At 35.7% G+C, this 24,784-nt stretch overlaps 2 protein-coding genes across 6 annotated transcripts in view; both read right to left on the bottom strand.

Moving 5' to 3' along the window:
- Positions 1–24,784, bottom strand: part of LOC123306815 (neurocalcin homolog) — a 148,150-nt gene that overhangs the window by 38,854 nt on the left and 84,512 nt on the right. The gene's annotated exons all lie outside the window — the stretch shown is intronic.
- LOC123306581 (neuronal calcium sensor 2) overlaps positions 1–24,784 on the bottom strand; it is a 134,170-nt gene that overhangs the window by 24,875 nt on the left and 84,511 nt on the right. For all 4 annotated transcript variants that reach the window (XM_044888893.1, XM_044888759.1, XM_044888833.1 and 1 more), the window contains exons 2-3: positions 22,603–22,734; positions 9,049–9,192 (exon numbers count right to left, since the gene is read on the bottom strand). In XM_044888893.1, coding sequence (XP_044744828.1) covers positions 9,049–9,192; positions 22,603–22,713 — 255 coding nt within the window. In that variant the 5' untranslated portion in view covers positions 22,714–22,734. The remainder of the gene's footprint in view (positions 1–9,048; positions 9,193–22,602; positions 22,735–24,784) is intronic.

Below are 24,784 nucleotides of genomic sequence, written 5' to 3'. Positions count from 1 at the left end.
CTTGTAGAAAAAAAACTTATCATTGGGCTTACTGCTCAGCATGTATTTGATAGCTGATCGTTCTGAGTAGTGTGGCAGCTTGCGTTGAATTGATGATTCAAATCCTACCGAACATGTGTTCGATATTCATTGCTGTATCCCGTTACCGGGAATAAATCTACAAGATTAAAAAAAAAGAACTTAGACTAGGACTTATAATTCCTTAGGCTAATTGTGACTGTGTATTCTCCTGTGACTGAAGAGATCCAACCGTGACCCACAGATCCTTCCACACTCCGGGCATAGATCGTCACTAACCAGATCTGGCCGCCGGCGCCGCTGTATTCTTCACGAGTCTCCATTATAACAGTGGACTGAAGACTTCCACTGTGACCTGTCTAACGCTAGTTGTTCCCAGTTATGATTGACATTAACTGATTTTAGGGATTGATGTAGTCTATCCTTAAACCGCTCATACTGGCCCCCTGGTTTCCGGGCTCCCTTTGTCATACAGAGCTCATACTGTCTCATACAGAGCTATTTTGGGGAGTCTTGAGTCTTGCATCCTCAGAATGTGGCCGCACCATCTGAGTCGGGCCCTCGTTACTTGAGTCTCAATTGTTGTACAACTCGCGCGTTGCAAGACTTCTGCGCATTCGAAACTTTGTAGAACCATCTGATGTGCATTATTTGTCTTAGATGACGTTGTTGCGTTTGTTCAAGCTGTTTAATATGTCGCCTATAGGGCATCCAGCTTTGGCTTCCGTAAAGAAGCGTTGGGAGGACCACTGCTTTGTAAACAGCTGTCTTGGTTTTCAGATTGAGGTCGTGATTTCGAAACACTCTGACCTTTAGTTTCCAGAATGCCCATGATGTCGAATTGATACGGTGGTGTATTTCCGTGTCTAGGTTAGCCCTAGTATTTATGAAGCTTCCCAAGTATTTGAACTGCTCGGCCTGTTCCAGGGTTTCATTCTCCAGGCTGATATGTGTTTGAAGGCTTTCTGGCGGACTTACTAGGATTTTGGTTTTATCGATATTGAGTCTAAGGCCTAAAGCTTCGTATATATGTTTATAGGTGTCCATCATTATCTGTAGATCCTCTGGGCTGCTAGCGATAAGTGCGCAGTCGTCTGCATATTGAAGTTCCGTGATAAACTTTGAACGGGTTTTTGCTCTGAGGCGCTTCAGGTTAAATAGGCCTCCATCAAATCTTAATCTTATTCCAAGACCTCTTACAGGCATAATCATGTCAGCAATTATCGAGACAGCTATGGCGAAAACATTGAACAGTGGAGGCGCTTACACGCAGCCTTGTTTTATTGCAGAGTTGGTTAAGAAATGATCGGTTGTAGAGCCATTATGCTGTATTCTAGCGGTGTTGTTGGTATGAAGGCTTTTACACACTGCTAAGAATTTTTCGTCCAAGGCGTCCCATAATTTTTCATAGCGCTCTCCGATTCACCGAGTCGAAGGCCTTAGTCAAATCGATGTAGGCTGTATAGATCCTTGATTACTACTCAAGGGCCTTCTCTTGCAGCTGTCACAGTGTGAAAATTAGGTCCACCGTAACTCGATTTGGTCGAAAGCCGCACTGGGATTCGGGTAAAAGCTTTTTCAAAAGTGGAATCAGACGATTAGCCATAATCTTCGAGAGAATTTTGCCGACCACGTTAAGAAACGATATGCCTCTGTAATTGTTGCAATTTGACGTATCGCCTTTGTTCTTATAGAGGTTGATAACTAAAGCGTCTCTGAAGTCTTGTGGCACATCTCCTTGTTTGCAGATCTTGCGGAATAGTGCTAGGAGACTATTGACAATATCTTCCTCCAGGGCTTTGAATATCTCCGCTGGAACGCCGTCTAAACCTGGTGACTTATCGTTTTTCATATTTTTCATCGCACTTATGATTTCCGACATTGAAATTTCGTCATCAAGCGATCGTCATCGGACTATATGCAGGGAGCAGGTCTAAAATGGATAAATCCGAGTCGTTATTTTGATTCAAGACCTGAGAGTATTGCTCCTTTCATCTTTCGAGAATTTTTCTATCATCAGTTAGTATAGCTCCATGAGCATCTCTTAGTTAGCTTTTCTGCTTGGACCATAAACAGTTTCAAGAGCTTCGAAAAAAGGCGTAAGCTAGTATTTCCCTAGCCTTTTCTTTCCACCAGCCATCCTTAATTTTTCTCATTTCTTGACGAACCTCGCGTTTTATGTTTATAAGACTCTTTTGGGCTGCAACATCGCCAGGCTTGTTAATTGCCATTTTCATCGCTTTGTGTTTTGCTTCCAAAAGAGGTGCGATATGAGTTTCGCTGTCGGCGAACCAGTCTGGCGATTTTCGGGAGCGTTCTGTGCCCTTTATTTCTTTCGCTGTATTGTAAGAGATGTCTTGAAGCGGGGCCAATGACTCTCAATGTCGTCGTTATAATCCGGTGGTGTTAGACTATCTTTGACGGCAGCTGTGAATCAGTGAATCTTTCTTTTGTAGAAGGGTTTTGTAGTTTATAGATGTGAAGGCGCTCTCTTAGATACTTTGGCTTGCGTTGGTAATTTGGGAGCATTGAGATTTTCATTCTCGAGATTACCAGCCTATGTTCGATGTTCGATATGATGGACAGAAGATTGCCCACTTCGCACCACCCTCAAAAGAATTGACACGATTATTCTGAAAAGTTCAAGTAGACATCGACCATCTCCTATCGTCCTTAGACCACTTTCTTAGATGTCTATAGGAATATGAGTATACTCAAATACACACTCGTCAACTACCTTGTTATTTTTTGCGAGCTCATTTGGTTCGTGTTGCCCGATTGTCAAGAATTTTGGTATTTCGAGTCGAAAATAGTCTCAAATGATCAGGTTTGACATATTGATTAACGCTCAGTAGATATGTAATACCATACCCAAAGATTATAGAGTAGAAAGATAGAAAACGCCCTCATGTCTCTTTACTAAAAACCGACTACATTTTGGCAAGTGAAAAAACATTTGCCAATGATATGACGCTGAAAACGTACTGTCAATACAGTTTAATAACCGTTTTCTGATTTATAATTGAGGGGCGCGAAATTAGAACGCTATTCCTTGTATTGAATTTCAATATCGACTTTGCTGAGACCAGAAAACAAACATCCTGAGCGACAAAATAAAAGTATAGTTTTGTTTTGTGACACTTTCGATGAAAAGCATACTTTGACCTATAGAAAATTAGGTTTCTATTGAAAATATAATTATTGTTAAGCACCTATAGTCTATCCAAATCCGAGAGGCCAGCGTAAACAAACTGACTAACGCGTGATCTTATTTAAGGTACTCCTCTTATTGGTCAAAGCTTCAGGAACGCCATGTTTGCAGGTGGGAGTAATGCAGTACCGCATTACGTTTGATTCATTGATTGTATGCGAATTGTTGTGCAGAACTGCAGAGATCATTCATTGCTTTTTCTTTCGTAAATTGGTTTATAGTTGTAGCAAGTTATTCAAGTTGCAAGCATTTAAGATAATGTCAAGTACTGATACTGCTGAGGAATCGCTTGTTGACTTATGTCCTCCAAAAAAGAGACGTCTGAAACGACACTTCAGTGCCGAGATAAAAGATATGATTTTGAATACTTATAAAATTGAGATTATTCAAAATGCAGGAATGTGTTTAAAGGACGTAGAACTCCGAGTTGCTGAGAGACTTGGCATTGGAGCTCGAAGTGTTAGGAGAATTATTTCCGAATACATAAATTCCAGTGTTCTATCACAGCCGGCAACAAATCAAAATCGGACCACCAAATGGGAGTCCTCATCAGATTTCGATAAAAATGTAATACGGCGAAAAGTTCACGAGTTTTTCTTCAGAAATGAACACCCGACTATAGAGAAAGTATTAAAAATAGTTAATGAAGACTCGAACTTGCCAAATTTTAAGAAGAGTACCTTCTCTATAATATTGAAAAAACTTAATTTCAAATATGGACATCGCCAACGCAACAGTTTTTTAATGAACCGTGACGACATTAAATGTTGGAGAAGAAACTATCTCACGAAAATTAGGACCTTCCGTGATGAAAACAGGAAGATTTACTGCTTGGATGAAACTTGGGTAAATGCCGGTCATACTAAATCCAAAGTGTGGACCGATGAAACAGTTACATTTTCTCGGCAAGCGTTACTTGCTGGATTATCTACTGGATTAAAAATCCGTCTGGGAAGGTCTTGAATTTTGAGTTTAACCCTCGGTTTCATAAAGCTTGATCAGAGAATCAACGATCGATTGACGGATGAACGTCAATTAGTTTTCAGTCGATAAGTTGGTCATAAGCATTCTGAATATCATTCTTGCACCAAATAATTATCTATACACGCCCATTTGATGATTCTCAACTGCTACTCCTCCAATATATTCGGAAATATGAAAGTTTCAATGATTTCCTTCGGGAAATCGAATGCCAAATCGTTGATCGAGCAATCAAAGTTTTGTGAAACTTGATGTAAGTACCATTTTGGTGGAAAACAATTTCAACATTATTTTTCAAATGAAGTGAATATATTTTTCCAGGCAAAGGGCAAAGAATTATAGTGTGTCATATTGGCAGTGACACTGGTTTTTTAACTGGAGGACTCTGGACTTTCCAATCCAAAAAAACTGGTGACTATCATGAAGAAATGGATGGTCAGTCCTTCGAAAAGTGGTCGAGGGTATACTTCCTAAATTGGAGGAAAATTCTATAGTAGTTTTAGATAATGCTCCTTACCATTCAAGGAAAATGGAAAAAATTCCTAATTCACAATTCAGAAAGAGTGATATCCAACAATGGTTGAGGGAGAAAAATATTGATTTCACCCCTGACCTCATAAAAGCGCAATAGTTGCAGATAGTCAGGCAGAACAAAGAAAACTTGGAAAAATACATCGTGGATGAAACCGCAAAGGCCCAAAATATTACTGTACTTTGATTACCGCCCTACCACTGCGAACTGAACCCTATTGAATTGATTTGGATTGATGTCAAGAATTTTGTGGCAGATAAAAACACCACATTTAAAATGGCTGACGTCCAAAATCTTTTTCAAGAGGCTCTCTCACGGGTTACTTCCGAAAGATGGAGAAAGTGCGTGAAACATGTCAAACAAAAAGTTGAGGTAGACAAGTGGAAACTGGATAATATTATGGATGATATAACAACAGTCATCGTCAACTTAGAGGAAAGTTCTGCATCTTCTGACGACACTACGGGGTAGTCACTTTTACAAAAAAAATATTGTTACACATTTATATTATATACATAGTATTTATTAAAGTGGGAACTTTAGATTAATTGTTCATTACTGAGACTCGTAGATAAGCATACATATTTTTCACCGGAACTGGAACACTCAAAAAGTTTTAAAATATAACGCTCTCGGAATTCAATTTATTAGTACACCTCTGCGTTATCACGTTCTTGACGCGTGATCATTGCATGCTGCAATGTTTACCGCTGGCCTCTTGGATTTGGATATACTATAGGCTTACATCCAAAATCATTAATTGAAATCAAAATGCTCGACTAATGGAATTGCGAGTGTCCAGAAACGTGCGGTCATTACCTCTAAGGCACTCTTTTAGACGTCAAGGTGTAATCATGGGTGACATTAATCAATTGTAATTGATGGTGAAGTCACGAACTAAGCAAACGACTCTGCACAAGCGGATAAGCTCAATGCCACATGCAACGAATGTTTCCCATATAAAATAATTCAATTTCGAAAATGAACGTGTTCAGTTTATATATGAAAAATTAAGAATATAATTGGAGGCTTTATCCAGCGGAACAGTTCAGATACGTTCTGCAAATGATATCATCATTACTTTCGATCATACCTGATAAATAATGTTTCATAGCTTATTTAACGTGCGTTCAAAAAAATTCGTCGTCAAGTAGGCTATGGAATTTTGAACGTCGATATTTCGTGCCTAAACGTAATTCTTAGCTCGTGCTATACTATTTTCCAGGTGAACTGTCATTTAAGCATTTTGGGTTGTTGTTGAATTAAAATTATCAGCAAATTATAAAGATGGTTTTTACGGACGTGTAAAAAGCCTTTATTATTCAATCCTACCACAAAATTGGAAAGAAAATTGAATGAGAATGGAAATATTCTGTTCCGGCGACTTCATAGAAGCCTATGTTGCTGTAGATTATTAAGTATGAATTTTTCCATTGTACTGTTTTGCGATGTGTTGACGAAACAGGTATTTTCAAACACAAAAGGATGTGGTCGACCAAAGAAGAAAACTCCAGAGTTCAGCAATAATGAAAACATGATGACAGAAGCTCGACAAACCTCTGTTCAAGTTTTATCTCAAGTGGCTGGAGTATCCGTTGGCATATGCCAACCGATTTTGAAAAAAAGATATCCATTTGTTTCCATAAAGATTGACATGTTATCAGAAAACTGAAAAGGTTGTGATTACCTAACCTTGTAGCATCCAAGAAAAATTGTTCAGTATGCATCAGTCAAAGGCAAAATGTGGACCTACTTTCTTTTATGGAACTAATAGCAGAACGTTATGAAGGAGAAAACATCATGCCTTTTTATAGCTGAGTTGAATTTTAATAAATTGTCCAATAGCTATTTTCATGTAATTCAGTTCTTTTGGTTTAGTCATGGATTTTCAGTAATGACTGAATCAATTCAATATTTATAGAGAATTAATAAACATATTATTGAGATTCTTACTGTGATTTATTCATATGACTGAAGTAGCATGAACCTTCTTACAAAAAAAAAACATAATACCACGATCAATTCAAGATTCATGTCTCTTACGTATGAAAATAGTGGACGGTTAAAATTTTTACGAAGAATTTTTCTAACCGCCTCAGATTGTTTGGATTCTTGTCATCTTACTCAATGAAAGGAATGCTTTTCGCACGTTGGGTGAAATTTACATGTAACTTTTTCTAAAAAGTGCCTTTCCTTACAAAATTACGATATATAGGTTAATGTCATCATTGTTTACATTTTGGGAAGATGAAGTCATTCAAGGAAAGACATACGTTCAGCCACCGAACACCAACCTTCAAAGTTTCATAGCCTACTTGACGACGAATTTTTTTGAACGCACGTTACAACCTTCGATATCGACTGTCGAGATTATGTTGAAAATGACGAAAAACATGCAAATTTAAAAATAAGGAAATATGTATCTATTCATACTTCTCAAAGAAAAAGTTAGTGGACGATTACACATATCACTAATAAACCGAAAAATATCTGAAAAGAACGTCATGGGATGTTCTTCAAATAAAAGCCATGTCCGAACCAGTCTATGGTCCGAACCTGGTTTCAAAGAACAGTTGATGTATACTTTGCTATCTGGCAACAAAAGTAGAACTATCTGGGCTACCGTTAGATAAAGAAACTTGCCAATGAATTCAAGTGACACTCCACATTCAGTTCTTGCCAATCTACATACTCATAATAATGAAAGACTGATAAAAAGCCTCAACAGCGAGGCAATGACTATAACAATAAGAATTAATTCAAATGCATACCAGCCGCTGATAGTAGTTTCCACTGAACTAGCCCATTTGCCATCGTCAGGTCCCAAAATGGAGTACTAGGAGTACGCTCCATCGAAGAAGAGCAAGGTCAAATGAGACCGGAACCATTGGTCAGCATCTGCTTTTCTTCGATGGAGCGTACTCCATTTAGGGCCCTGACAATGGCAAATTAGCTAGTTCAACACTTGTTGATATTCATATCAGCAGGTGGTATGCGTTTAGGGGAGTTTACACTGTCTGAAAAGTTTTATAGGTGCTTGGTACTATTTAGTTTTACTGCTTCCATTGATTTATTATTGTTTTATAATCGATGAGCCTTTTCAATGATAGTTGTGAAAGTTTCAAGAAAACATCCGCTGACTAGAATAAAAGGGAGTGCGGGAGGCTTGACCCATGTATGGTCGGGAGACATAATCAGTGGTCCAAGATTCCCGCAAAAAAGCTTAGATAATAGTTTGCTTCAATAAAAAAAAAAATAATAGAAATAATTATAAAAAAATATAAAAGGTTCAAAAATTAAAAAACATCTCGGAAATAAGCGAGAGTGACTCTGAAATAGAAAATATTTATTCCATACGCTGATACATCTGACGATGAAAACCTTGACAATTTTCGATTACTAAAAAAAGAATGGCTGTACTCAAAATGTTCATCTCACAGTCACTCTACTATTATCTATCGTTACCTATTTGGGCATATCTTCACGCAAAAAATGAGTTGCTACCATTACAACTTAAATGGCTTCAGAGTGAAAAGGGGTTCAACTCTCCCGGAGTTCCCATATTTCAGTTCCTGTATGCATTGGTATGGTGTTGTATTGTTGATAGTCCGTTCAGATGAATACAACGATGTTTATATTCTCCCAGTGTGAAAGCTCCATGTATTATAAGATTTTATTAAACTTTCATCGTATGAAAGTTTCATTATTCTGACGTTATTTCATTGAGTGTTGTAACATTTTTTCTGGTTATCATACTTACAGCCTCTTTTTTCGTGCTTTCATTTTCAATTTTACTTCTATAATTGCTGTATTTTTACCTTCAGGGAGATGATTTTTCATATATTCTTCTTTTACACATATACTTTTGTTCAAATTTATGTAATTTCTTCTTAGTTCTGTTTGATTATTGCTTTCTGAAGAATGTGTAATTACTCAAGTTGAAGACTGAATTGTTGCTGTAGTTGTGTTTGACCCTTCATTTATGTTAATTTAATTGATTTTTTGTCTTATCCATATTTTTGTTTAATTGTGAACTACATTTTTTAGCCTGAAGGAGGCCCAATAAAGGGCAGAAAAATTGCCGAAAGAATAACTCGTTTTATTCATGTTCCTTGACCGAGACTAGTGATCCTACTGAATATTTTTTCTACAAGGCTCGAAATATGGCTTTGCAGATAATACTTTTTTCATACACAACGCAGAATATGATTCCTTCTTGAAATGAACCAATGTAAATATGTTAATTTCACCCTCAATTCTTAATTTTTTTTCAGTTCCTATCATTAGTAAACCTATGGAGACTCACCTTGAAATCAATGTAGCCATTTTTATCCATATCGAATGTTCTAAAAACGTGATCACAGAATTCTTCGGCATTTCCTGACGGAAAGAACATCTTGTACATATCTACGAATTTTGCTGGTGTCAAGCGGCCGTTAGGGCAGTCTTGCTGAAATATGAGAAAAAACATAAATAAGTATTATTAAAACGTAGCCAGGAAAACGGGATTTCAACATAGATAAAAATAAATTTGACTCATTCGTCCATACTTTTTTGACTCTCAGTAGTAATAAAAAAACTCGACAATGCAGCTGTAGACGTTAGAGCCGCGGTTGCCAACATTCTTGACCCCAAAACTATAGACGCAGGGGTTCCCAAACTTTTTCACTTCACGGAGCCCAAGTTTCTTATTTTGTCTCTTTGCGAACCCCTGACTATAGAGTCAAACGCATTCGCCATTTTGTAACTTATATTACCAATCTTTCATGACAGGCTTTGAAAAACATTTCAAAAATAAAAAACTGAAATTCTCCATGAATAATTTCTCCAAATGCCTTATGTATTGGATTGTATAAAGTCCTTCACATCGAACTGACTCGGCATATATAAGAGTAACTACTAGGTTAGAAATAAACAAGTAAAAATTGGAATATTTTTTTTTATCCAAAGAATATCGGGAAATTTTCATTTTTATTTATTATTATTACATATTTATTAGAACTCTTTATTGCTCTTTACAACCTATTTACTGTTACAACCTCCAACACTTTATACAGAGTGGGAAAAATTCGGTGGGATTGAATGGGAGCTCTGTAACCGTAAGAGCCAGGAAAAATTGATGACACGTTTTCGACCTCGATTTTCAAAGGATGGATAATGTCCCAAAACTTACCTCTATGTTTTTTTGTTTTCAAGTTATGAATGAAAAACTCAACTTTCGGCTCTTAGAATTGGTTCTACTATTTCGTGAAGTTTCCGTGATATCGAAAAACGGATGTTACATTCTACAGACACTTTTTCATGTAGAATGCAGTACGTGGCCTAGTCCAAGAATTTTTTCAGTCCTTCATTTTTTCAGTGATATAGTGATAACTTTTACTGATATTTTTTAGTGTTAACCCTAAGTTATTTTCGAATATTCCAGTTCCATATTTTCTTCTGATTCAAAATATATGATATGAGTATTATCTTTAATTGTTCTTTTATTTAAAAAAACTCAAAAACTAGTTCGGTCAGGTTAGCAGTTCATTTTTATTGATAATATTATAATGAACTTTATATGCTTCCACACTGTGCCAGGTTATTAAATGTTTCCACACACAGGCTTTGCCTACAGTGGATTTCCTTTTTCCTTAGGTTTATTATTCCGATATTAATATTGTAAGAACCTTGTAGATTTCAAATAATTAATCTCATTATTGTTACTAACATTAGAGACTTTGAAGATCACTTTCATTCCGGATATTTAAAAGGATGAAAATTTTCCAATATGGAATGTATCACTTTCAGGAAATTTGGTAAACATGAATTCAAATGAATATGTTCCGAAACCTTTTCAACTAGTTGATAACCTCAATACTCGTACCACAGGCTTCTCAAACCCCTTCACAAATAAAAACGGCTGTGCAGGCTATGCTAGTACTATTCTCGTTATTTCCACATTTTCTGATCCTGCTCTCAAATATCTGGAATGAAAGCGATCTTCAAAGTCATAACCTGGAGTTCATTTTCATATTATCAGTTCGGTCAAGTTGGTAGATCATTTTATGATCTAGTTTCTGAGTTTTTTTATTGGAAGAACAATTAGAGACACCAGGTATATTATATATTCCGAAGCAGAAGAAAATATGGGATGTGAACTAGTAAAAATAACATAGGGTTTTTAATCAAAAAATGAAAGATACCACTGAATTAGTTGCGGACTTAAAACATTTTTGACTACATTCTACATGAGAAAGTGTCTGTAGAATGTAACATTTGTTTTTCGATATCACTGAAACTTAACGGAATAAATACACCAATTCAAAAAGCCGAAAAATGAGTTTTCATTTATAACTTGAAAACAAAAGAAGATAGAGGTCATTATGCATCGTTTGAAAACCGAGGCAGGAAACGTGCCATCAATTTTTCCCTGGCTCTCATGGTTACAGAGCTGCCATTCAATCCCATCGATTTTGCCCGTCCTGTACAGAAAGAAGATATTGGGAAAAAATACTGTATGTCAGTGGCATACAGGAGAAGGATAGTGCTTCGCATGTCGGAATGATAATCCAACATTACCAAATAATGTCGTCGGTGACGTCACTACACCTATGATGTAGGTATTTCATGAAAAATTGGGAAATCAAAATTACAAATTCAACTGTTTGAAGACCAGTAGATTTGAAGAAAGTAAATAAGTCCCAGCCTTAACATACTCACTTGTATAGAAATTGAAAAATTTGAGATGAAAACAGTTTTGGAAATTATCCATGCGCAAATCGATTAAACTCGTCATGAGAGATACTGAAAGTTTTCCAGAGCATCTCAATCAATCACACTCTAAAATCGCATATTTCTAGAGGTAGGCAGGATTCAATTTCATTCCTCTGAGTTCAATATATTCACCAAAAATGATCCTTCCTAATTCTAAGTAAAAATCCAATATTCGAGAAATATAACAGAGATTCATATTTTTCACGAGAACTACGCCATATTTTCAGAGCGTCTTACCTATGCTTTCGACATGATATTAAACTTCAAGTTGGTTTATTTTTGTATACAGCCGAATGAATATTGCAGCACATCCCCTTGGGCTCTTTCAAAAATACAATATTCAGTTAATAGGAATGTCCCACACACCACTAGAGAAATGCGAATGAATGTCTCCAGGATAAAACGGGCATCCTACACCATTTTTCTAAACGCGGAATGAATGACCCCATCAAAACATAAGCTCTGCTTTTTTACTTTTCCCCTCACACACTGGTGACCCTGTTTTCATTCAGACCTTGAAAACCTATAGAAAGTGCCAACGCATCGCGAAATTCTATTTTTTTTTTGTAGAATGTATAGTAGCTGCGCTTTATATTGTGGGAAATTCTACTCACGGTCGAAAAAAATTGTGAACAACGAGATACAAAGTGCAACCATTGCTGGCTGAACAATATTTGAACAAGATAACAAGATGGGCTTGCTAGGCTGGAGTAGAGTTTAATTAAATTATTGTTGAAATGATATGGGAGTGGATTTTTTTCTGACCAGTATGTACTATTTGCTATTTTGTTAAATTTAACAGTTTGAACTTTACACTTTGGGGAAAACACAAAAATCACTAATGCAAAAATAATTATGGGAGAGGTGAAAAAATGCAAACCATATGATGTTATATATTTTTGAAATCAGTAAAAATTAAGCTTTCAAAAAATTGCACAGAAATCTAGTGTTCTCATTTAAAAAAACATAACTTTGGGTCATAGCTTCGTACTTCAAAATCCTGCTAAAAAGACAAACACGCCACTGGATTCTATTTAAAAAAGTGCCCGTATAATGTTTTGATTTCAGTGCTCTATCATCAGTATTAGCGGAGATATAAATTTATTTCTAAATCGCCATTTTTCCAATTTTCGCTTAAAACTCGAAAATAAAAGAAGGTGACCAAAAATGACTACTACACTTGTTAGTTCCTCAGAAAAAGAGAACGAGAATGGGGTATCAGATTCTGTCTATCTCCACTGGTTTAAAAGCTGTAGTGCTAAAACATCGAAATTTGCCCAAACTGTACAGTCAAAAAACTGTGAAACTTTATTAAACTTTTTTGAAATTTGCATCGTTTTTATCGGTTGATCGAAAATTCAATAATTACATATTTATTCTTCTTCATTCCGCCATTAAAACAAAATTATTGCAAGAGTAATTGTAATATGCACCTTAAAAGTACATAGTGAGCCAGATCAACCGCGATAAAGAAAAATGTGATGCGGATACTGAAAAATAACAAGGAAAATTGCATTGACGACAGTACGTGGCATTCGTATTCGCAATAATTCCTGGAAACCATCATTGTGTGTAAATAATTCGAATTCATTTCAGCTATGCATTAACATTCCGGTGATATACGGTGATACTTTCACGACAATACCCGCCAGTATCGGAGGCAACGCTTCTATGTTTGCTTTGAGACATGATATAGATATATTATTTTCCCTTCGTACGTGTTTGTTCTGCCGTGCCGATATCGCAGGAGAATACGGATTTGATGAACTCAACCCCTGGCTTCCATACATCCGAGTACAAAAACTCCGGACCTCTGAAAGGCTGCCATTCTCTCGTTTCTGTTCCGTATATCGTATTCAATGAAACTGGAAGCTCGGTCAGGATTGAATATGAAATCGACGTTCATGCTATGAGAATGAAATACTTCTGGATATGAGAAAATTTCGCACCACTCTTCGATTCAGCAATCAAAATTCTGTAGGTTCTTCAAATTTCAATATTCGACTCGAACATTATACGGAAAGCTACATGATATACAACAGTATATCCGAGAACAATTTCGAGTTTATAGACATGATTGTTCAATTTGTAATGTGCTTCCACAATTCAGTTTCTCCTTGTTCAATTTAACTTTCAACTGAGCCAAAATTGATCAGTGTGTTAAAGTAGGTACCTACTTATGGAACCCACACCATATTATTTGTATCGTTAATTTTCTACCAAAACCTTAAAAATTTTCATTATAAACGGTGCCCTTGACCAACCCACTCTGTTGAAAGCTCACCGATGAATATGTCATTATTTTGGAAAATCAAAGTATTCTCCAAAATTTATCGTATAATGCGCCGTTTTCGAGTAATATGATATTCAAAAATATCTGTTAAATTCGAAAAATAAGGTACTTTGGCTTAAGGCAACTCTGTTCAGACGATCAACATAATTACCTCAAAACATAACACTTTACAGATGTGTAATGTTATAGATTGAGCTTTTTATTCTGAAGGGAATTTTGTTGTCATTATAATGTTCTGCGTTTGTCAACTTGGCTGAGTGTGAACTTTTAGAGAAAATATTTATTTATATGAAAATGATATATGTTAAACGGGTTATGTTTGAATCTGGTAAGTCTTGTACGAAATGAAATAAACAACGATAACAAATGATTATATATTGGGGATGAATATCAGAGCTAATATGGGTGGCTGCAAACTCCATTCGTTATTATTATCGAAAATGAAATAGAAATCAAGAAAAGAATTTAATGCTTATCGCCAAAGAAATTACGGCAACTCATTTAATATATTATCAAGACTACTTCATTCACTAAATGAAATATAAAATGTGAGTTTATGCTTGTCTTTCTGATATAGAGAAGCTTAGGTTGAATAACTTTAGTGTCAAGTCTCTAGGAATGGCTCAGCTGATTATGAGAACTTGAATGAGTGTATCTTTTTACCTAGGTCGAATAGGAAAAAACTCGGGAAAAATGATGAAGGAAAAAATAAGTTTCTTTTGACCTCAAGAATCTACTATTAAAATATATGTACAAGTCGAGTACCTATAGATATTATATTTCGCATCTACACAGGGTGTTTACAAAGGTGAGGCTTTTTTTGACAGAAGGTAGAACTCATCCAAATAAGTCGTTTAATCAAAAATTGTCTATATAAAATATCCAAGATGGCTGAGATACAACCCCTAGAAGTTCGACAAAATAACATTCAATTTCAAGTACGGAACTGTGGTTCCACACAGTACTTAGCTCAGTTAGCTTCCGCTTACTCCGGCATCGCAAAAACGAAACAAAACATAAACATATGCCTGGATAATGAACGATTCAGTACCAAGTTCATCGATTTAGATGCATCAGGTCACTTTTGAAAGAATCACAATTGTTGTATTTGCAATTTAGGGTGAAGAAAAATGTAGAAAATCGAGGCAGTTTCTTGAAAGTGCTTATGTTAGTTAGGTTGGAAAATATGCTATGATGTTCCCCATTTCATCCCATTTTTACGACGATTGTTGGAATGTTCGAACTAGAAGATTGTGAAAAAATTGTTGTATAATTTAGACGAATTTTATTGGTAAGATCTTGAAGTATTATTTTATTTGTTACACTTGTGTCCTAAGTCTCTTCTGTCAGTTGGTATCGAAATGAGCCATTTCATAAAATCGTGTAAGTTACTAAAAAATAATGAGAACAATTCGGCAATCCTAAGTTTTCATTTTCATTAATATGTAAATATCGAACGAGCCAGTATAACTGAACGAAACCACTTGGTCGAGTCAGGATATAAGTTTTTGCCCACTGCTTTGCGATAATTCAGCTAACAAACGGTCTAGAGTCGTATTAGGCTCATTTCAGTAATCATTTTCACTCTTTTTTTAACTTTGTCATTTTGAAAGTTTTGTATAGGTGATTTTTGGTGAAACGCATCATTTTGACCAGTTCTACCTTCTGTTGAGAAAAAAGCCTCACCTTCAAATACACCCTGTATATGCTCATCTTTCTGGACGACAAAACTTGTTGTGAAATAAACGCTATCAATCCCATTAATTACTTCAAGTAGTTCGGTAGAAGGAGGTTGATAACACTTTTGTTGCTCAGAAAGTGAAGAGATGATTTTCCACTATATCGAAATATCATGGAATGGGGAGTGAAAGGTACCTATTTACATATACAGAGTGTTTCAAAAGTCAGGCTTTATTTTTAACATGTGGTAGGACTCATCAAAATGAACCATTCCAGCAAAAATTGCCTGAATGAAACTTCTAAAATGACGAAGATAAGGAAAATCATCGCTCAAGTATGTATATCCTAGAACGTCTCTGGATGAATAATCCAAAATCAAAAAAGACCCAACTTCTGCCAGAGAATAAAATGGAGAAAATTGTATTAAAAAATTTCAAAAATTTTACATATGCTCAAAAGAAATTTAACACACCATCTTATAACAAACCCCCACATTTATAAGGCCTACCTAAAAGCTTAAATACATAAATCCCCTTATTCCTTTAAGACCAATAGTAAGTTCGCTGGGATCCCCCCCTGTCAAAATTTAGTTGAATATATATTACAATTTTTGAACCCATTAACAGGAACTAGTTTTTTGAAAAATACCCAACACTAAAACTGAAAAATTAGAAATTCTGATCTAAATGCGACTGAAATCTTAGTATTAGTTGATAAAACTCTTCAAATAGTGAGAACAAAATTGACAGATGATAAAACCATTTATGAAAACTCAAAATTGACTATTGACGATATAATGGAGATATTAGAAGTTTGCTTGAATTCTACATATTTTCAATTAGATGATGTTTTCTAGTTATAATTATATTATGGCATATTTTGAAGAAAACTATATAAGACATATATTTACTGAAACCATAGACTTGGTGGCGATATGTAGATGACATTTTTGTAATTTGGCAACATGGCAGAGATGAACTACAAAATTTGATCATATTAAGAACAAAGAACTTACGATGAAATTCACAATGGCATTGGACATCCAATTTTTCAAGTTATTTCGAACCAAGCGTATTCCTAAAAAACACACACTAATAGATATTTAAATTTCATTCCAATCACCAAGTAAGTGTCAAAAAAGGTATTATTAATACACTTTATGATAGAGCTCATTTGATTTCGTCGATTCCCTAAATTGAAAATACATAATGAAATTGACTAGACTTCATTAAACATTTCTTAGGGATAATCAATATCCTACAGATTTTATAGAGAAAACAATATTAAATTTGGAAAGAAAAATGTCCAACCAAAATTATAATGATGATCAGGAATAACCAAGAAACCGTCAAGAACAACCAAATTCAATGAACGTCATTCCTTATGTTAATGGCATTTCAGAAAAAATAAAAAGAATCGGTTCCAAATTCAATATAAGAACTTTTATCAAAACACAAAATGATTTAATATCTATACTAACAAAAACTTAACCATTGAATGGAAAACAAAATCACAAAATTGTGTTTGCAACATTCCCTGTATTTGTCGTAAAACTCATAAAGGTGAAACGTCTAGATCTCTAGAAATAAGATAGCGCGAACATATAAATAACATTACTAGACAGAAATTGATAGATCACAGATTGCTGATCATGTGTGTTCTAATACTGGAGACCACATGATGGATTAGAATAACACTAAAATTTTAATGACAGAACCGGATAATTATAAACGAAAAATTGAGTCCACGAAACTATGCAATTCATAACGATAACACATTAAGAATATACAGAAAAAATTATGAAAAATAAAGACATTCTTATATTGAGTATTGCCTTTGCGGGCTCATATCACGTGCTTCCATGCGGCGCGGTACAATTGGCAATAGGGAATACTCCTTCTGACGAAAATGATGTATTTTTTATGAAATATCTTTGAAACGTCACATTTTGAAATAACCATTTCAACCGTTTCCCAAAAAAAAATTATTTCAAGCACTTAAAAATGAAAAATGAAAATGGGTATTTAAAGTTTAAAGCGTTTTGTGTGAATTGCACAAGCTGGCAACATCGACTGAAATTTGCCTTGATAATAAAGGACAACAAATGCATTATCTTGATGAAATAGACAAAGATGGCTGTCTATGAAGTCTGCGATGAACGAGGAAGGTCGTAAAATTTTATGGGATTTTTATGGCCGGTTGCAGTTGAAGCTCGCCAGTAAGTACGCGCCTGTAGATCAACAGCTGTTATTTTATAAACAAGCTGGTCGGACATTGTTCTGTTCATTGTCTTGTCTGCGCTGTTGCCAAATCGTAAACTCCGCACAAAGCGATTTAAATTTTAAAACCCCATATTTGAAGGATGATTTTTTAATTAAACTCATAATTATTGAGTTTGAACTTGCATATGCAGTGATAACCCAAATTGAGGAGAATTCCCCATTGTTTGTTGTGGAACATTTTTCCATCCTTCGGGAAGAGCTGTTTTGTTAGCTGTAATGGTTTCCGGTTGACAGTTGAACATGCTCAATTGGGTTTAGATCGGGGCTACCTGGAGGCCAGTCTAATCTATGGATGTTCATCTCATGGAGATAATCTGTTACAATTCTAGCCACATGGGCAATTGCTGGAGCAATTTTTTCTGACCGCATAGTAAAAAAAATCACTTGCTAAATGCAATGCTAAATTACAGTGATCTGTGACTGACAAGATGAATTACAAAAACATTGATCATAACGAAGAATGATCACGCCTAAACGGGGAGGCAATGAATAAAATAATAAGGATAAATTCAGATGCATACCACCCGACGATATTAACATCGACAAGTGTTACGATCTGAAATTAACTAGCCAATTTGCCATCGTCAAGGTCCCAAATGGAGTACGCTCCACCGTAGACTCCATCAATTCCAAACGTTTTCCACCGTGGAAAAATGCTATGTTGCTCTGATGAGGCCAAATGAGGCCGAAACCATGGTCAGCATCTGCTACTCCATTTGGGACCTTGACGATGGCAAATTGGCTAGTTCAATTCAGATCGTAACACTTGTCGATGTTAATATCGTCGGGTGGTATGCATCTGAATTTATCCTTATATCCTTATCATAACGTTGATAGGCAACAGGATAACCGTGATTCTTGATCAAGAAGTAGTTATAGTACTTAATGTTATAAATTGCATAGTTCCCTTTGAAAAGTACCCGTCTGAGAAAGGAGTCTGATAAAGAACACGAAGTTTTACCATTTCCATTTTTCGTTCATTGTCAAGGAAGAATTTTTTCCATCTGATTTGCTCCTGACAAATTAGTGCAAGAATTTACTCAGGATTATTTCAATTTTTTAATTGATTTTGTTTGAGACTGGTATTCAAAAAGATGCAGAGTTTCAATTGATATCTGAAAAAAGTCCCTTGATTTGATTCGAGTATTGTACAGCTTCTCGAGATGGTATTGCCTTTAACAAATTTCATCTTCTTTTTACCTTTCAACCTCGAATTAACATAAATTTTATAATCGCGTCCTAGGACCGAATCTTGTAAGGAAACCAATTGCCAGGCCACATTAGTGGAGATCATGCATTTCAAAGCATCTTTCATTTCATCGCTGGAACCTGGATAAAAGTGGAGGCGTAGATAAAAACTCCTATGAAGTGTAAATGAACCCTGTGAAATAAGCGAGAATTTTCATGCTTTTAAAGAGAATTCTCCCTATAACTGAGTTACGCTCTTTTTATTTGATTCGTCCGTTCGCCGTAAGTTCGCCAGCATTTCCCTTAATCATTCAATTTTGCCTCTCGGCACTCAGAAATAATTCTAGCGAAGATAAGTTCACCCTAATACGATTTTCATTGCGACCAACACCAGATGGAATCATCAAAAGAGCACTTAATTGAAAATCTAATTTCTGTGGGGCAATAGCAACTCACATCGTGAAGATATTGATGATTGAAATTAACCATCTATTCAGGGAGACCATTTTCCATAGGGATATAGAATCAATAATGAAAAGGATAATGCCTTAATAACATGTTTTCCCGATTCCGACCTAGAAAACGAGGGGTTGACGTACCCCTACTTGCGGACCAGGCTGTATGGAACAATAATGTCAATTAGTTTCCATCGAGATTGAGGAAGTTCATCCAGGCTAAATTTAATCTCCAATCCCCATCAGTGAACTCACACTGGTTGTTTTGAAACTAACCCTATTGGATTTTTATTTGTTAGCCCTGTTCGTGAGCACAAAACGAATAGAAATAATGTGATGGATATAAAGTTATCGTGGCATTGCACCATTTTGAAAGCTTGGTATTTGAGAGTTTTAAGATTCTGCGAATTAGCCTCACCTTTCATGATTAACACCCTGTATCGCCAAAACTATAGTTGTGAAGAAAACAATCCCTGATTGTTTAAAGAATTTATTTTATTTCTGAAATATTAGAGAAAAGTGGAATTAAAACAGTATGAAAGAATGGAATTTAAAAAATATGAAACTGAATCAATAAAGCTCACCCTTTATATTTCAAAAAGAATATGTTATCACTAGAATTAGAAGTCCAAAAATAGAAAGATATTGTTCGTTTACATCAACTCTGTTCAGTTTTCTACAATCATATCTTATAAGAAATGCAAATAGAATGTCGAATAAATACTCGATCATCACCATCAACACTATTTGAATCTTTCTTAGGTTTATTGAATGAATATGACCAAAATTTAGAACTGAGAAATGACAAACAAGTGTCTTGCCCTCTGCACCCCTCTCTCGACACAACATTGAGTGTAGCATGTGCCTATATTTCAAAGGTATGCCGAAAACTCAGACTCAGAAAAGCAGAACTTTTTTTAAATAAACATTTAAATATGTATATGTCGGAGGGGATTGAATAAAATTATTATTATTATGATTTTAGCCTTGCGGCTTTCACACTCCTCTCCAGAGGAAAATTCACTTATCCCAGATATCTCAGATATCAAAAGGATTAAGCTCTATTGGAGCCCTTTCCAGGTTTTCGGGCTCGTGGTGGTGGTCGGGTCCGGGTCGCTCCTCGGCTCCCTGCCGCCGGTTGGAGTCCTGCTCCACCCGCACTTACTGTCGGAGCAGACGGTGTTCCTCTGCATTCCCCATGTACTTGCGTATAGTTCTCGCCGTTCCCAGCAGTACCGCCTTCTGCATGACTATAGATATTTTCGTCCAGCTGAAGTTTCCTCAAGCTCTCTAGTAGTTTCTTCGGTATCAGGCCTGTAGATGATATGACAATAGGGATGGTCTTGATATCTTTCAGCTTCCACTGTCTCCTGGTTTGTTCCTCGAGATCTCTGTACTTTGAAATTTTTTCAGTGTGCCTATCTAGAAGATTGTTATTATACAGCATCCGGATGGTAATTGTAATAAGGAACCTTTTTTGAACTTAGAAGTTGGTGTTTTAGTGCCAATTCTTGGTGAAGAATTTTGGCAACAGCATCATGTCTATTTTTGTACTCCGTGCCCGCGAACTTCTGACATCCCCCAGTGATGTGCTGGATAGTTTCATGTGTCGTACAGCCATAACGACAGCTATCATCCGCCACTGAGGCATCCTTGGCGATATATTTCATGTAGTTCCTTGTTGGAATACCTGATCCTGGATGGCGAGCATGAAGCCCTCTGTCTCAGGAAACAACCTTCCGGAAGTCAACCAGTAGTTTGACGCAGATATGTCGACGTAATCATGGTTGACCTCGTTCTGGTGCCTTCTATGCAAAGGTTTGCCAATCATTTTCTGCATTTTACTTTCTGCAGAGTGTTCGATGGTTTCCAAGTGGTCCTGCTGTAGCTTCAACGGTGTAGAACTATCAGCAACACAAACCATGGAGTTCTGATGAAGCAGCCTTGCTCAGAAAATATTTTCTACAATCCTACAATTTCCTGTGACAAACGGTTGCACAAATCAACAATTCCTCTACCCCCAAGATGTCGTGGCAGCTCTGTCCGTTCTTTTGAGCTTTTGGGGTGATGTTTATTGTGTTTAGTCAGCATCGTCCTTATTTTTCCCTGTAAGGCTGCTAAATCGCTGGTGGTCCAAGAGAATAATAATAATGATTATTATTATCTATATTGATAAAAGAGGATCTATGGTTTACTTCAAAATGCTTTATTGTTCAAACGATCGCACCAAATTGGACAATTCTTTTTTTTGTTGTGTTTATTATTGTTAGGGCAAGGCTTATATAACAAAATATTCCCAAAAAAAATTGTACAGAACAGAAAAAAGGCATTCCTTTTTCTTACGACCAATCGAGCAATCACGATGAGTTAGTTATTATTATCTACCCTAGAAATAATTTAAATGGCAAAACTAGGTTTGCCGGGTCAGCTAGTTTTTATTATTATATCTGGTATAGTTTGAAAGATAGTAGTGGAAGGCATCGAATTTGTCACCACCTCGTATACATTTTCCATAAGGATGGAGCGGGGTCCATTCATCAACAATAATTTTTAACAGAAAGACCCTTCAGTCGAGGAAGTGTAGATGCCTCGGTAGATGCTAATCACGGAGATGGGCTACTCTGACGAAGTCAAATGTCAAATGAGACTGAAACCATGGTCAGCATCAACCAACGGAATGGTCTTTCTATAAATACTATGATTGATTGTTGGATAGTTCGATTCAGATTAGACTTTTTGAGCCCTTATTCCTATATAGAAACACGAGCAAAATGTGGGACATCCATAAGAAATTGACACCCAGAACAGTGGCTTCAAATCATGTTATGACTTAGTAAGAGGTATAGGTAGGCAAAAATTTTAATTGTCAAGTATTTAATTAATTGTTGACAAAAGTGATCTCCCAGTTTTCAGGAGGTCTGAAAGACGTTCTCAAAATCGAATTAATTTTTAATAATTGTAACTACCGCGAAGCGATTAAGGGCTAAGTTCACCAATGTCTCCTTAAAAAAAATGCGAAAATGAAACAACAAAACAAAATCCATTCATCAACACTCCTTGGCTGCTCAAAAGAATGAAGACAACGCGGAATTTTCAATTCTAATGACATATCCAAAATACGAGACAATCGATTGCGAATTACTGACCCACAGCCTTCGGGCAGGCTAGATGTCAATCAAGATCCGGTTTGAAAAAATGCACCTTACCTTGAATCCTTTGTACCATTCTTTTATTGTACTTTCGTCATATCTTGTGTGTGATTTCAAGAAATCCATATCTTCTTTCGACAATTTATCTTTGCTCCCAAAACATCCCATCTTGAAGACTTTGGTACTTTCCTGAAAAAAATATTCCTACATTATACGTATGAAAAGTATGGCAAAGCGAACAATTTCCAGCAACAATTTCCCTTTCGTCAATAATCCATAGAGATGGAGATTTTAATGCTATTGATATTTGTATGGAAGTAATGAAGAATAATGTTGTTAGTTTCATATAAACTAATAAACCGAAGAAGAACAGTAACTGTGGTGTGTTCTAATTGAATGTCAATAATCAAGGAAATCAATCCATGTATAACTTTAAGAACTTAATCGTAACCCACGTTTAGTTCATGGGTATTCTATACTTAAACGTAGTTTAAGAATTTAATCACTTTACTGAAACGGTGCAAACGACTATTGAAGTTCATAAGAACAAAAGATCCGTTATTGCCTATTCACGAGTGTCAAAATTTATTCCGAAAGTTTTTATCATTAATAATTAGTATGACCTATTTCTTTTATAGAGAAATGTGCCTTAGGCTTCAAGTTTCCTCCTACTGTGAATGGTTGCTTAAGAAAATAGGTCACAGGAACTTGGTTTTTGAAATCTCAGCCTAAATAAATGAGTTTTTTTCAAGAAACAACGCATAGGTTGAAAAAGGGAGTAATAGAAAAACAAAAGAATAAAGATTCGATCCACGTTGTCTTGCTCTTCGACACAATGGATGGAACACATATAAAGAGAATCCTTAGGGTTGAAATGGAGTGACTATCAGATTTTTTTGGAAAACTTGTTCAGAATTGTAAATGCGATTCGACTTATATTTTTGGAAATTCAGAGATAAAATCCGCCAAGGGTCCTTTTTTGTGATAAAAACGAAAACATCTGGTCAGACCTTAAGGGATGGTTTCTATTAGCGCTCTTGGACACAAAACATATACATATACAATAATATAATACATCTCTGCGGACAAAAAATATTTGCAAAAGGCGAGGCTGAATAAAAAATTATCACTAAGGATATAAAAAAATATCACAAAATATCGTCAAAGGAAGCTAAAATAATGAATGAATTTTTAGACCTTTTCATGTCCCAGAATTAGTCAATCATTCATCACCGTATTCTACGATAAAAAATAACGAGCAAAGTTTAATTACTTTTTTAGAAAAAAGGCAACAACGGCAGTTTCGTGCGGCAATAATCACTTTTCGCATTTATTAGAAAAATAACTATTTTACACGTCAATTCGAAACAATAAAATCAATTGAAGAAATAACTGATATTTACTCGATCTCATTGTCATTTATAGATAATTTTTGACATTATCCAACAAAAAAATGTACAGGGTGGGTAAAATTGGTGATACTTGAACTACAACTTTTAGAACCCCACGAGATAGAGGAAAATGCATGGCACATTACGATCGTCTTTTTTCGTGAAACTACTAATGCCATCAACTGCATTTCTTTATCTTCTTTTTTTTCGAGTTATCTATAAGTTAAAATTCAAATTTCAACTTTGGTCATTATCTCCGTTTCTGTTTAAGCTGGGATGTTGAAATGAAAACATTTTGATAGCAATCCAGTGACGTACTATAATTATTTCCAACAGGTATATTTGCTGAGCTATAACATAAAGATGTGTTTCTTCTTATGAAAACAGTAGTTTAAAATGACTTGGAAAGAGTCATTTTAAACTACTGTTTTCCTAAGAAAAAACAACTTTTTATTTTAGTTCAGCAAATAAACCTGTAGGAAAAAATCATAGTAGGTACTCCACTGGATTGCTATCAAAAAAGTGTCTGCATAATGTTTTCATTTCAACAACCTAGCACAAACAGAATCGGAGATAATGACCAAAGTTTAAATCGCCAAAATTTAAATTTTGGCCTATAACTCAGAAACAAAAGAAGGTGGATGAATATGGTAGATGGCATGATTAGTTTTTCGAAAAAAAAATCTCGTTGGGTTAAAAAGTTGTAGTTCAGGTATCGCCAATTTTGCCCTCCCTGTACAATTGATTGCTCGAGCTGAAGGATTAAACGCTTTGCAATATCCGAATGTTCGATTTTTCAATCATTACAGTTGAGAAATTAAAAACCCTCTCAATTGGATTGTCAATCA

This window comes from Coccinella septempunctata, chromosome 1 (genome assembly GCF_907165205.1).
Source record: "Coccinella septempunctata chromosome 1, icCocSept1.1, whole genome shotgun sequence".
Taxonomy (NCBI): Eukaryota; Metazoa; Arthropoda; class Insecta; order Coleoptera; family Coccinellidae; genus Coccinella; species Coccinella septempunctata.
The sequence above is the reverse complement of the archived record's forward strand: the minus strand, read 5'-3'. Positions and strand labels throughout refer to the sequence as shown.